Raw genomic sequence first — 15,245 nt, 5'->3', positions numbered from 1 at the left:
GGTTACATTTAAGGAAAGACTGGATCGTTACATGGAAAGGACTGGAGGGGTATGGACCGGGTGCTGGTCAGTGGGACTAGGAGGGTGGGAATTTGTTACGGCATGGACTAGTAGGGCCGAACTGGCCTGTTCTGTGCTGTAAGTGGTTATATGGTTTATGTGGAAAGAGCGAATAAGAAAAGTTAAGAAAGACAACAGAATTAACAGGGCAGAAAGCTTGAGAAGGGTAGGGGAAGTAATGGATTACATATGAATGCACAAAGTATAAGAAATAAATTGGATGAGCTTGAGAATCAGCTGGAAATTGGCAAGTATGATGTTGTAGGAATAACGGAGACGTGGCTGTAAGAGGACCAGGGCTGGGAAATGAATATTCAAGAGCATATCTCCTGTCGACAGGACAGACAGGTAGGGTAGCTCTATTGGTGAGGAATGAAATTCAGTCCCTTGCGAGGGGTGATATAGAATCAGAAGATGCTGAATCAGTATAGGTTGAACTGAGAAATTGTCAGGGCAAAAAGACCCTGATGGGAGTGATCTGCAGGCCCCCAAACAGTAGCCTGGATATAGAGTGCAAGTTGAATCAAGAGTTAAAATTGGCATGATGCAAAGATAACCCAATGGTTGTTATGGGGGATTTCAACATGCAGGCAGACTGGGAAAATCAGGAGAAAGGGAGTTTGTGGAGTGCCTCTGAGCTGGATTCTTAGAGCAGCTTTTACTAGAGCCTGCCAGGGAGAAGAGAATTCTGGATTTTGTGTTGTGCAATAAACCAGATTTGATAAGGGAATGGAGCCATTAGGAGGTATTTTAATCTACAATTTGAGAGGGAGAAAGGAAAATGAGAAGTGTCAATATTACAATTAAACAAAGGGGACTATGGAGCCATGAGGGGGAGGAGCTGACCAAAGTTGACTGGAAAGCTACCCTAGCAGGGATGAAAGTGGAACAACAATGGCAGGTTCTGGGAATAATAGAAGGTGCAAGACCTGTTCCTTCCAAAGAGAAAGGAAGATTCTAAGGAGTGTAAGGGGCAACTGAGGCTGACAAGGGAAGTCAAGGGCAGTATAAAATAAAAGAGCAGAAGTATAACATAGCAACGATGAGTGGGAAGCCCACGGATTGGCAAACTTTTAAAGAGCAACAGAGATAACTAAAAAGGCAATACAAGGAGAAAAGATGATGTAGCCAAGAATATAAAGGAGGATGGTAAAAGCTTATTTCGGTATATAAAGAGGAAAGTTGGGCTCTTGAAGACAGAAATGGGTGAAATTATTATGGGGAACAAGGAAATGGCAGATGAGTTGAACAGGTACTTTGGATCTGTCTTCACTCTTGAAGACACATACAATCTCCCAGATATAATATGGACAGAGGACCTAGGGTAATGGAAGAACTGAAGGAAATTCACATTAGATAGAAAATGGTGCTGGGTAGACTGATGGAACTGAAGGCTGATAAATCCTCAGGGCCTGATGGTCTGCAGGGCAGGGTACTTAAGGAGCTGACTCTAGAAATCATGGACGCATCGGTAATCATTTTCTAATGTTCTCTAGATTCAGGATCAGTTCCTGTGGATTGGAGGGTAGCTAATGTCATCCACGTTTTAAGAAAGGAGGGAGAGAGAAAACAGAATTGTCAACCCATTAGCCTGACATCAGTGGTGGGGAAGATGCTAGATTCAATTATAAAAGATGACATAGCAGCACATTTGGATAGCAGTTGCAGGATCGGTCCGAGTCAGCACGGATTTACGAAGAGAATTTTTTGAGGATGTAACTATGAAAATGGACAAGGGAGAGCCAGTGCATGTAATGAATCTGGACTTTCAGAAAGCCTTTGATAAGGTCACACATAGGAGATTAGTGGGCAAAATTAGAGCACGTGGTATTGGGGGTAGGGAACTGACATGGATAGAAAGTTGGTTGGCAGACAGGAAACAGAGAAGGGATTAACGGGTCCCTTTCAGAATAACAGGCAGTGTCTTTTGGGGTACCCCAAAGCTCGGTGCTGGGACCACAGGTATTTACAATATATATTAATGATTTAAATGAAGGGATTAAAAGTAACATCAGCAAATTTGCAAATGACACAAAGCTGGGTGGCAGTGTGAAATGTGAGGAGGATGTTATGAGAATGCAAGGTGACTTGGACAAGTTGGGTGAGTGGGCAAATTCATGGCAGATGCAGTTTAATGTGGATAAATGTAAGGTTATCCATTTTGGTGGCAAGAGCAGGAAGGATGGTGTCGTGAGGAAAAGGGGAAGTACAATGAGATCTAGGTGTCCTTGTTCATCAGTCCCTGAAAGTAAGCAAGCAGGTACAGCATGCAGTGGAGAAAGCTAATGGCATGTGGGCCTTCATAACAAGGGGAGTTGAGTCTAGGAGCAAAGAGGTCCTTCTGCAGTTGTATGGGGCCCTGGTGAAACCACATCTGCAGTGTTGTGCAGTTTTGGTCTCCAAGTTCGAGAAAGAATATTCTTGCTATTGAGGAAGTGTAGCAGTTGGTTCATGAGATTAATTCCCGGCATGGCAGGACTGTCATCTGTTGAAAGATGGAGCGACTGGGCTTGTATACACTGGAATTTAGAAGGATGAGAGGAGATCTGATTGAAACACAAGATTATTAAGGGATTGGACACTCGAGAGGCAGGGAACCTGTTCCCAATGTTGGGGGAGTCCAGAACCGGAGGCCACATTTTAAGAATAAGGGGGAGGTTATTTAGAATGGAGTTGAGGAAAAGCTTTTTCACCCAGAGAGTTGTGGATCTGTGAAACGCTCTGCCTCATTCTCTGGACACTTTCAAGAAAGAGTTAGATGGAGCTCTTAAAGATAGTGGAGTCGAGGGATACGGGGAGAAGGGAGGAACGGGGTGCTGATTGTGGATGATCAACCATGATCACAGTGAATGGTGATGCTGGCACGAAGGGTTGAATGGCCTACTCCTGAATCTATTGTCCATTGGGACAAATGGACATTGGAGAACCCAATATTGAAGCTATCTTGTTGGAGACTGCAAAGATGGAATGCAAGGTGGTGTTCTCCAATCTGCAGGGGACCTCAACTCGGCAGTACACAAGGCCATGGACAAACATGTCAGAATTGAAGTGGAAAATTCCCATCCACATTTATCAGGCCTGAAATGTTGATTGTCTTTTACTTCCTATGTTTATTGTGTGACATGAGTTTCTCTAGCACTTTTGGTATTGCATTAGTCCACATTGTCTGGAGATTCTCTTGTTAAACCAACTAGTTGAATTAACATCCCCGTTACAAAGAGTGAAACACGAAAGTCTGCAGACACTGATATTGTAAAAACACAGAAATGCTGGAGGAACTCAGCAGATCTTGCTGTGTCCATTGGAGGTAACGATGTTTCGGGCCTGAGCCCTTCCTCAAGTACCAGTTACAAAATCAGTCTGTCGAGTGTGAATGTGGGAACACTTCTGAGAAGATGATTGAACTGGAACAGATGCAGAGAATGTTGTGGCAGTAAATTCTTGCTTAGAATTGGATTTCGTGCTCATCTTCAATTTCCTTCTTCGAAAACCCTGGATTAACATAATTGCTTTTAGAATGATTATTAATTTTTTTTCTTAGAATATGGTCTACGATTGGCAAGTCACATTTTTGTGAAGGAGATCTCTTTGGAAGGGCTGGCAGCCAAAGATGGGAACATACATGAGGGAGATGTAGTACTGAAGGTCAGTCACTTTTGGTTCCCTTTCAGAGCTTTATCTGTTACTTCTCAAGGTTTTCTCCATTCTATTTTGAACGAACTGAATGTGGATGATTCGATGCAAAAGCATAAACAAAATACCATACAATCAATCTACTCTATCGTATTTTGTTTATTCATGAAAGGGACGTGGACTTTATAGGCTGAACTCTAATGTCCTTGAGAAGGTGGTGGGGATCGCTGCCTTGAATCACTGTAAACCACTGTGATTCTATACAATGCATTAGTGGGTGCCGTGGTTTGAAAGCAAGACTTGCTCTCCACAGGGATATTGTGGGGGATTATTTAAATTTAAATGTACAGCTCAATAACAGGCCCTTTTGGCCCACGTGCTGTGCTAACCAGTACACGAGCCATGCCACCCCAACCCATGCTTTTGTAGACATTTGCAATTGTCACGCTTGATCTCGTCTCTGAAGATTAGAAGAAACTACAGAAAGTACCGAAATCAGCTCAGAACATAATCAAAAAGCCCCACCCCCACAATCTACACCTGCTGCTTAGGAAAGGCAGCATTTACTTCCACATGAAATAAAAACTGAAAATACGAAAAATTTAGTGTTTTCAGCATTTCCAATTTTATTATTTTTGATACCTCTGTTTATTCCATTTGGCTTATGTTTGTTCATTTTGTCTAAATGTTGTTGATTTAGAGAGACCCGTGCTTGATCTCTGTATTGCAGTATGTTCACTAATCTAATATAGGGCTGAATTCTAAGGACTACAATGGACCTTTGTTCTTAATTGGGGAGTAAAACTATGCTCATGATAACCTTTGTGCCACTTCAAATTGCATGCAACTGTGCATTTACAAAACTGCATTGATTTGTGCATCAAAGTTTGTTGCCACAATCTTGCGTGAAAGATGGCCAAATTAGCATGAAAGTAAACAAGAAATCTGCAGAAACTGGGGTTTAATGCAATGTAGAAAAGTGCTGGAGAAACTCAACAGGTGATGCAGCATCCATAAAAAGTAAGACAATGTTTTGGACCTGAGCTTTTCAGGAATGCTCAAAATTAGCAATTTTTGGATCTTTAAGACATGAACCTCCAGATTCAAGAGGAGTTTTCCTCCTGTTTTTATCAGATTCAGATTTATTGTCAGAGTACGTACATGCCTGAGGTTCATTTTCCTGCGGGTGAGGCAGAATTACCACTTATTGGTAGTGCAAAGAATAACTGTACACAGCGTTCACGTGTCAGCAAAGAACTGTAAATAGAGTGATTACAGACACAATGATAATCGAAAAATTTGTAACAAACATGTATATCAAACTACAAGAAAAGGAGAAGGAGGAAACAAATGGTAAAACTAAACAAAAATGGGAACAAGATCTAAACTTAAAGAATGAAACATGGGAGAAGTTATGCTCAGGAACGATGAGAAATACAATAAACACGAGGTTACGCATGATACAATATAACTGGATACACAGGCTATACATTACACCTCAAAAGTTAAATAAGTGGGACCCAACAGTATCAGACAGATGTTTTCGCTGTAAAAAGGAAACGGGAACAACAATTCATGCAATTTGGACATGTGAGAAAGTGAAAAAATTTTGGGAAGATCTAAACCAGATATTAAATAAAATCACAAAAAGCAATATACCAAAAAACCCAGAGATCTTCCTCCTAAGTAACATAAAAAACAAAGAATTTGGACTCGATTTGGATGGTGCACAATAGCCCTAGCCGTAGCAAAAAAATGTATTATGTCAGCCTGGAAATTAGAAGATAACTTGAGAATACAACAGTGGTATATAGAAATGAATAAATGTATTCCATTAGAAAAAATAACATATAATTTAAGAAATAATATTACAATATTTGAACAAATATGGGAGCCATACATGAAACATAATAGAGAAAACCTACCGGGGACATCTACCACCTAAAATGACAGAAGGAGAAGAGAATGAAAAGAACTGACTCAGTGGAATTTCTTGTTTATTTTTATTGAGTGACAACGTTGTTTGATGGGTTTAATGTATCTTATATTCTGAACTTTAAATAAATGGGAGGGGAGGTAGGGAGGGGAGGAGAGAAGGGGGGAGAAAATGACACTATATTTAAGAAGGAAAATGCATGTATCTTGATCAATATAGTTTATAGTGTGAAAAATAAAAAATTTTTAAAAAACTAAATAGATAATAAACATAAATAAACTGTTCAATACAGAGAGAAAGGGGGGAAAAAAATCAAAGTGCAAAAATAAGAGTCCTTAAATACATCCCTGATTGAGTTTGTGGAGGAGTCTGATGGTGGAGGGGTAACAGCTGTTCATGAATCTGATGGTGTGAATCTCGTGGCACCTCCACCTCTCGATGGCAGCAGCGAGAACCGAGCGTGGTGCTGGTTGGTGTGGATCCTGGATGATTGCTGCTACTCTATGATGGCAGCGTTCCCTGTAGGTGTTCTCGATAGTGGGGAGGGTTTTGCCTATAATATCCTGGGCTGCGTCCACTACCTTTTGGAGGGCCTTATTGCTTAGGGGTATTGGTATTCCTGTACCAGACTGTGATACAACTGGTCAGCACACTTTCCACCACACTCCTGTACAAAATTTGTCAGGGTTTCTGGTGTCATATCAAACCTCCGCAAATTCCTGTGGAGGTAGATGCGCTGATGTGTGTTTTTCATGGTGCCATTTGTGTGTTGGATCCAGGAAAGATCCTCCAAGAACTTAAATATGCTCAACTTCTCCACCTCTGATTTCCCCCACTGATCACCCCTTTAGTTTTCCCTTCCTGAGGTTTTGGTGATATTGAGTGCAAGATGGTTGTTGGTGCACCATTCAGCCAAGTTTTCAATCTCCCTCCTGTATAATCAGACTTTTAAATAGATTTCTCATTGGCAAAAGATGATCCCTTGCACGTTTTTAAAATTGTACTTCTCTCTATCCCTTACTCCAGTGAATTATTGTAACAACACTCCATATGCTGTTTTCTGAAGAGAATCGCGATCACAGCCGATGGAGTGGACAGATGGACAGCAGAATGCAATATAAATTGGAGGCATCTGACCTGATACAATTTGATAAGAATGAAAAGGGACAATAATAAAATGATGCTCTTCTAAAAATAGTATGTGTGCAGGTAGACCTGGGCTAATTTTCTAAAAGTCAATAAAAGTGGCAGAAAATTTTTAAAAATCTGTTGATTTTCTAAGGTGTATGGAAGCACTAGAATTGGTCAACAGGTCAGACCACCTCTGTGGGAAGAGAAACTGTTTAGCAGAGCAAGTTGAGAGAATGCTTAATGAAATCTACTCTCTTGTGGACTTTAATGGAGTAAAATTGTTCAGCCTCAGAAATATCACCTTCAGTTTTTTTCCTCAGGGAGCAGGAAATGAGTAATGGCATTTCAGGATGCAGATAAGGTTTGGGAGAATGTTTTCTGCGATGCAAAACTGTCGTCAGACGAGAGAGGAGGCTGACACGAGATTTGATTCTTTATTAACTGATCTGTGTTCTGGAGATTTGGAGACTGGGGAGTTGCACCTTTTGACAGGGTTGATGACTAGAGGTCACGAGAATCAACCAAAGTGAAAAAGAATAAAAATAATATTTTATACTGCTTTGGAATCTGAAATGCAGTAGCTTTCACTGGCACTTTAGAGAGAAATTAGATAAATATATAGTGGAGAAAAAAATAGGCTGTGGAAAAAGAGCTGGTGGGCAGAAGGCATTGCTGGACAGCTGGCGTGGACGTGGGTTAGCTGGTTCCCATGTGGTACGCCACCTTAATCTTGAGGTGGAAATGTTACTGGAGGAAACTATGGCTGTGAAAGAAGCCTTAAGACTATGCAACAGCCTCTAAAATACTGATCATCTTCAGCAACCAGTTGTTTTATAAAAGAAAATTGTTGCTGATGAGCAATCCTTAAATCTTGTGGAATTATGGTGTCCATCACTGTTTTAAAATTTTATTAGTTTGGTCTGTACAATATGGTACAAGTGACTTGGGATTGAATGGAGTTTTAACTTGTGCTTTGGGTTTAATATAGAACAGTACAGGCCCCTTGTTCCACAATATGGGGTCAATCTCTATAACGCCCTCCCTCCTATCCCATAAGCCTCAATTTTTCTTACATCCCTGTGCCCATCTCCGAGTCTTGTGCCCTGAACACTCCGGCAATGCATTTCAGGCACCCACGAGTCTCAGTGTAAAAAGAAACTATCTCTGACAATCCCCCTAAACTCTCTTCCACACCGTACTAGCAGCATCTTGTTTTGTTCTTCAGATAATTTTATAATTCTAACTATGTCAAAGAGTAGCAGTGAGGCAGAGTGCTTCATTCTGGTGCTTCCAGTTTTGTGTTGTTGCTGCTCTTTCCATTGATTGCTTTCTCTCATCCAGCTGAAGCAGCATTGTTTCAACTGTGTGCCATAAAGCAAGCTATTGTCTTCCTGTGACTGCAGCCTTTAGATAAGGACTGTGCTATTTGTGGTTCAGCTCTACATTACTTTGATTCTTTTGTTCCATTACAGATCAATGGCACTGTTACAGAAAACATGTCATTGGGAGATGCAAAGAAACTAATAGAAAGATCAAAGGGCAAGCTTAAAATGGTGGTCCAGAGAGACGAGAGAGCCACTCTGCTAAATGTGCCTGATTTGGACGATAGCATTCCTTCTGCAAATGCTTCTGAAATGGATGGTAAGTGTTTGAACTGATGATTTTTTTTTTCACACCATAAATCACAATAGCCATGATATACACTTTTTCTTTTCCACACATTTACAGTGATTTTGAACTGATGATTGTTATTCCTTCTGCTCCTGGCTTGGGAGTGTAAATGACACGTGTATGTTCAGCAGAAGTTGAATGCATTAACTCAAGTGGTGATAAGATTGGCACAGAGCAGCAATGTGTCTTCAGTCAGTTTAGTTGAGAAGGCAGTTTTGGATGAACACATCCACTCTTCAATAGATTCATTGAGGGACTCCAGCAATTGGTGCATGTGTCATGTAATACTGCCCCAGACAGGGCTTCTACACACTAATTGCACTGGACAACAATTTTTTTCAAAACATCGGCTTCCTGAAAAAAAAATTGGGAATTATGGTAAACGACTTCAAGCTGAACTCAAAGATAATTTCAGATTTGCTGTATCACGTAGGAAGTTTGAGAAACATTATTGTACTTAGCATGTTTAATCGCATCATGATCTTGACACGTTGCGTTGGTTCAACCGACCTAAAAATATTTTGTTGCTGATTTTTCGTTTGTACTCAACATCTGATGCCTCTGGTGTCAGTGTGCAGCAATAGTCGGCCAGCATCGATGGCTTTCAGTTGCTTTGATCCCGCTTTTCCATGGTCACACTGTCCTGGTGAAACCTTTCACCATATTCGTCACTGACTGCAGCAAGGTTAGCAGGAAAGAAGTCCAAGTGCGAAGGCAGAAAATGAATTTTCAATGATATACCGCACTTCATGGTTTTGTATGCTTGGAGCAGGCTTAAAATAGGACAGGAAATCACAAAAAAAAGGTTATAGCTAACAAAAAAGGTATATGATAGAAAAGTTTTATGGTGATTTTCGTGATTAGCAGTCCAAAATTGTTCAAGAAGCAAAATCTTCATTGTCCTGTGTGGTTGAATAGTAGTTAGTTTTTTTACACTTTTGTTTCATGTAACAATGTAAGAGTCTGTGAATTCTGTTAGATATTTCAGAAATCCATTCGCTGGTGTCCGATCATTCCAACCATTCAAATGAGAGGCCCCGACTGCGCAGCCGTTCACACTCTCCAGACAAGCGGTCAGACTGGTCCGACCAATCGCACCATTCTCCACAGCCTGTCAGCAATGGAAGGTAGAACACAGCCGTTTCTTTTGGGGTTGGGGGAGGGTTTTATAAAGTATCAAAAGTTTTATTGTTCTCTGACCTTTTTTTGAGGTTGAATTATTTTGGTTCTTGGTTTGAATGATTTTAGTTCACTGTTTGACTAATAGGAAAAATTGTACCTCGGTCACTTTTCTGGCATTCATTCATTCACTCAGTAATTGTTGTAGACCCCTGAATTTATATAGCCTGGACTGGAAATAGCTGAGGAATCCTTTTCTTTGCATCAAAGCACTGCTCTGCTGTTCTTATCATCTAACTGGCTGCCATTTTTAGTGCAAATAGGCAAAATATCTCAAATGTTTCACTTTAGTTTGAAATCTGTGTCTGAAATAGGTTCTGAGATGTTGTTAATGGTGATGTATTAGAGCGAGTGAACTGGGAGATAACTGGTTTAAGTTTTGGGGTCCAATTTTCCCTTTGAGCAAAATACAGAGAGAGAACAGATTTTTTGTGTATGTTGCAAAGACGTATATTCAACCATTTGGATTCGTAGACTGCACTAGTTGCAATCAGAGCTATTGGAGGAATGAGAATCAGAACTTATTGTCATGAACAAGTCACAAAATTTGGTGTTTTGTAGCAGCGTCACAGGGCAAACGTTCATGAAACCATTTTTACAACAATAAATTTTAAAAAGTGCACAAAAAGTAAGGCAGTGTATTTTGTTCATTGATTATTCAGGAATCTGATGGCAGCAGGGAAGAAATGTCATTGTTTTGGATCTGCACTCTTTATTGAGACTAAAGTCAGTGGGTCTTGTGTCAGTGGTGGGTGAACTATTGGAGAGGATTCTTAGTGATAGGATTTACACACAGATTTAGAGAAGCATAGTCTTCTCAGGGATAGTCAGAAGCCATTGTGAGAGGAGTGTTGTTCTTTACAAGCTTAATTGAGTGTTTTGAGGAGGTGACAGGAAATTGATCAAGCTCAGGCGGTGGATATGATTTTAAGGCTTTTGACAAGGTACCCCATGGCAAGCTCACTCAGATAAACAGGGACTGGAAGGCATTTCCATGACTGTCTGTGTGTGTGTGTGTGTGTCTGTGTGTGTCTGTGTGTGCATATATATATATAAAAATTGAGTGTTTTGAGGGTGAGGTAGGAAAAAAATTAGATTGCTGTGGAGTGGGTTTAAAAGCTTCCCATCCTCTACCTTCCCACTAATTTTTGCTTTCTTGTATGCTCTTTGTTGTGCTTTTACTTTGACCTAGCAGCCACAGTTGTCATTTTTCCATTCAAATATTTATTTTTTGCAATACTGCATTCCTGTCCTATACCTTCCTTGTTTCTCGCAGTAACTTCAGCCATTGCTGCTCTGCTGTCCTCCCTGCTAGTGTGTCTTTCATTCAACTTTTGCCAGCCCCTCTCTTGTATTTCTGTAGTCTCCTTTATTTCACTGTGCTATAATATTCATTGTCCCAAAGTAAAAAGGGAATCGTATGTAAATGAAGGGGATAAGAAGGTTGAAGAGATGGGTAAAGGGAGAGACAACTGAAAGGGTGGGGGGGGAGGGGTAGTCAGAGTTTGAGGGATAAAGTAAGAACAGGAGTCGGTGAAGAAAAGATGAAGCCAGTGAAATCAGATAGAAGTGAGGTTTACCTAAAATTAGAAAAATTGATGTTCATGCCTTGGTTAAAGGCTGACCATTAGGTTGGAAACCTTGACCTGGATAATCATAGTTTCCGGTACTGATCATCAGAAGGTATATGTTGCATTTTCCTCAAGTCTAGGTTTGTCCTCCCTCGGTCATTGGATGAAGTTAAGGACAGATGTACCTGTTTTTGGAATGGTTGGGAGGGCTGAAGTGGTTGGTTTCAGGAAGCTTAAGCCACAAACAGCACAGGTATTTAATGAAGCAGTCACTCTCAGCGATGCAGAGGAGGCCACTCCTTCTGTCCTATATTACCTTTTGGCCCTTCCCCAGCTCTTTCCCCATGAATTCCCTTTATATTTTAGCCTTGGTAAACCATGCATGTTGCCTGGCCTGCTGAGGTCCTCCAGAAGAAACAAGATAATCTTTTAGCCTTCTGCAATTCAATTTTACTGGATCTGCCTTCATTCCTTTTCTCCTATTTATTAAATCTTATTCTACTAGGAAGTCTGTTACTGTTTGAAGTTTCTAAAATTCAATGGTTGTACTGTTTGACCTCACCATCTATACATTCTGCAGATTTTTCACTTGCTAATGTGTGAATTAATTCTTTTCACTGTGTAGAAAAGGTTAATTTTTCAACCTTGTGCTGCTGAGTTTCCTGCCTTTGTTCAAGGCTGGAGCTGTAAGATCTCTGCTTTGAGCATGGGAAATGCACGGTTTTTGGCTCTGTTGAACAGGCTGACATCAGGGTAGAAAGAATGACCAAAGTTGGGTTGACTATGGTTTGAGAGGAGATTGAAGAACGAAGATGTGCTGAAAGTTCAGGACGCTGTAAGTCCGCGAATGCCATTTTCTCTTTGTTTTGCACCTATGAACGAAATAGGTGTATACTAAATGCTATCGTGTAAAACTGCACTTGATGTTTTCCGGCTTCATATTTAAATATTGTGGAAGTTGAATGTCACTGTACGATGTCTGACAATTATGAAATTGATGAGATTGTGTTTCCCTGTGCATATAAAAGTGTTAAACCAAGTGAGGTAGCAGAGAGTAATTGAGCTGGTCCCCACCCATGAGAGGAACAGTGGTCCAGAGTGGAATTGTTTCCTAGGATTTATTGTTTACATTGATCATTTCCAACAAACTCGTCTCTCTCATGCAGTGATTATTATTTATTATTTCTGACTCCATTTTACTGCTTATTCAGATTCTATCTGTTTATCATTTAGCTTCTGCCAAGTTTCTGCTTTGAAGGGTGAAGGCTTTCATACAGTTTTATGGCTGAACAGATTTAATGAATATCTAGTTTGATGTGAACTACTGTTTAAGTATTATACATTCCCACTTCTGACCCCTGGACTGGACCAAGTTGGGGTATCCTCCCACTCTGCTACCAATACGATAGTCCAGGTTTGCTAGCTGGGGAATTGGGTCATCTCCCAGCTATGCCTTGGCTCTCTCTTCCCCGACTGTGCGTGAGTGATTGCACTCAACTTCCTGCCTGATGATCAGTACCAGAAACTATGATTATCCAGGTCAAGGTTTCCAACCTAATGTTTCTGCTAAATCAGGAAACTATGGGTTATTTAAGAAGATTAAATTGCAGCTCGTTTTTTTAAAGTTGTGGATTGTTGGTTGTGCTGCCGTTGTGTGAGGTTGGGGTGGCTGTACTTTGGGAAGGATGTGCATGAACTGGAGATTTTAAAAAAGGAACGACAGAACTGGATGACTTGAGTTTATAAGAAAATTAGGCTGGGACTGTTCTCCATGCATCGTAGAAACCTGAGGGTGCCCTTGGAGAGTTTATAATGTTATGAAGGCATAGATAAGGTAAATGGTCACAGGCCGACATTTTGCTCATACCTCAAAGAAGGCCTCAGCTGAAATGTGGGTGATGTATTTTTACCTTTGCTCTATATACAAGGTCACTGTTTGACCCGCTGAGTTTCTCCAGCATTGTTTTTACTTAAATGGTCACAGTCTTTTTTTTCCATGGTAGGAGAGTTTAAAACGCTCTAGTTTTGCACTGGCTTAAGGTGAGGGGGGGAGAAATATCAAGGGGTTCTGAAGGGCAAGTTTTTTTCCACATGGTGATGGGTATGTGGAATGAACTGCTGGAAGATGGCGAGTGCAATTCCCAAATTTAAAAGACATTTGGATAAGTACATGAGTAGTAAAGGTTTTGAGGGATGTGAGTCAAACACAGGCTAATGGGATTAGTATAGATAGTTGTATTGGTTAGCACAGACAGTTGGGTTGAAGGGTCTTTCTCTGTACTGAAAAATTAGCTTAAAGAAATTACTGCGTTAATGTTGAGCATCAGGGTTTCTGAGTGAATAGCTACATCTTCTGGTCAGAAATATCACTGTTGAGACTGTTGGCAAAACACATTCTTAATGTTTTTTGTCACCAGCTCTTGAAGGCATTGTCGAACTGCAGAGTTTGATTCATGTGCTGTTAAAATCAGAGGACAATGGATTGAGTGCAAGGCATAAAAATGCTTGCGAACCTCAGCAGGTCGCGCATCATCTGTAAAGGGTGGCCCACCATTTCGGGTCTGACCCTGAATACGTACAGCTTGGCCTTGGAGCACCATAAGGTCCCTATTGGATAAAGCAGCATTTGGTGCCCATTTCTAATTGTCCTTGCATTGATAGTGAACTGGCTCTTCAACCATTGTGAGCCTTCTGGTGAAGGGATGCTCAGAGAGCTGTTGGGGAGACATGCCAGAATTCTAACATTGTGGTTATGCTTGCAGTACAGTTCAACTGTTAATTTTGAAAAGGTAAAATTCAGTTTATATAACCATATATTCTCATGTAATAGTCAAGTTTTGGGGACTAACTTTTTGGGTCAAGTTTGGGGACGTCAACTTTTACACAGATACTACTTTTGACTGCGGTAAGTACCTGCGCTGTTCAAGGTCTTGGAAGCTCATATGGCCAGGACAGGATGATAAGCTTGCATTCGGAGCATTGGGAACTCGGATGGGTGGCTGAGGTGAGGGTTTGCGGTCGGGAGCTCTAATGGGTGGGTGGCCGAGGTGACGGTTCGCATTCAGGAGCTCGGGTGGGTGGACAGTTGTGGGCGTTGGAAGCTCAGATGGGCGGCCGAGGTGAGGGTTCGCAGTTGGGAGTTCGGTTGGGGGGCATTTGGGTCATCAGAAGGTTGGGTGGGTGGGCAGGTATTCAGATGGGTGGGCTGTCAGGAGCTCGGTGGGCGGCCGAGGTGAGGGTTTGCGATCGGGAGCTTGGATGGGCGAGCATTTGGGGCATCAGAAGCTCAGATGGGTGGGAGGCCGGAGCCAAAAATACACAGGTTGGACTATTACACGAGTATATATGGTAATTAACTGAATGTACACTGTTACCTGGTAATCGACCAAAAGCACGTGGTCAGTGAATGCAGAGAACACTGCGATTTAAGTAGAGGATAAACTATTGAAGGACTTTTACCCCCTCCATAAATCTTCGTCCGCGAAGCCAAGCCAAAGAAGAAACTATTGAAGACGGTGATGGCAAATTTTGTATTTATTTCGTTCTTTAGATCCCGTGAAGATGATGTGAATCGAGGACCCAAACCAGGAGCAGTCTCAACACCAGTGAAGAATACTGAAGAGGTGTTTTCAGAGAAAGGTGGTGAAGAGCCAGTTACTGTGGTTGTTGAAGAGAGGACAGAGAAGCAAGCTCCCCCGTTGCCAGGTTTGTTGCTAACGATGGTTTTGGAAGCAAGTGGTACATCCTCTCAGGCAATTAGTTGGTCAGGATTATCATTAGGGTTCAGCAAGGGTCATGGATCTCACCAAAACGAAAAATGGGATTTAAATATGGACCAATGTAAATGGTTAGTAGTTGGTGCAGACTCACTGGGCAAAGGCCCTGTTTCTGTGCTGTTCCTGACTCCAACCAGTGCCTTCTGATGTCTGTCACCATTATGAAGTTTTGGGTGTAATATAATTTCATTTCTTTTGCATTGAATCTATATCAGGACACCCTGAACGTTTTGAAATACTCATAGCTTTTAGTCACTCACTGTAGCAATTGATCAACCTCTTAAAGCA

General features: G+C 41.2%; 1 protein-coding gene across 7 annotated transcripts in view; it reads left to right on the top strand.

The window, feature by feature from the left end:
• tjp1a (tight junction protein 1a) overlaps nucleotides 1–15,245 on the top strand; it is a 162,080-nt gene that overhangs the window by 97,007 nt on the left and 49,828 nt on the right. For all 7 annotated transcript variants that reach the window (XM_069902365.1, XM_069902363.1, XM_069902368.1 and 4 more), the window contains 4 exons: nucleotides 3,602–3,705; nucleotides 8,233–8,401; nucleotides 9,411–9,558; nucleotides 14,732–14,886. In XM_069902365.1, the coding sequence (XP_069758466.1) occupies nucleotides 3,602–3,705; nucleotides 8,233–8,401; nucleotides 9,411–9,558; nucleotides 14,732–14,886 (576 nt within the window). The remainder of the gene's footprint in view (nucleotides 1–3,601; nucleotides 3,706–8,232; nucleotides 8,402–9,410; nucleotides 9,559–14,731; nucleotides 14,887–15,245) is intronic.

This window comes from Narcine bancroftii, chromosome 11, assembly GCF_036971445.1.
Source record: "Narcine bancroftii isolate sNarBan1 chromosome 11, sNarBan1.hap1, whole genome shotgun sequence".
NCBI lineage: Eukaryota > Metazoa > Chordata > Chondrichthyes > Torpediniformes > Narcinidae > Narcine > Narcine bancroftii.
The sequence above is the reverse complement of the archived record's forward strand: the minus strand, read 5'-3'. Positions and strand labels throughout refer to the sequence as shown.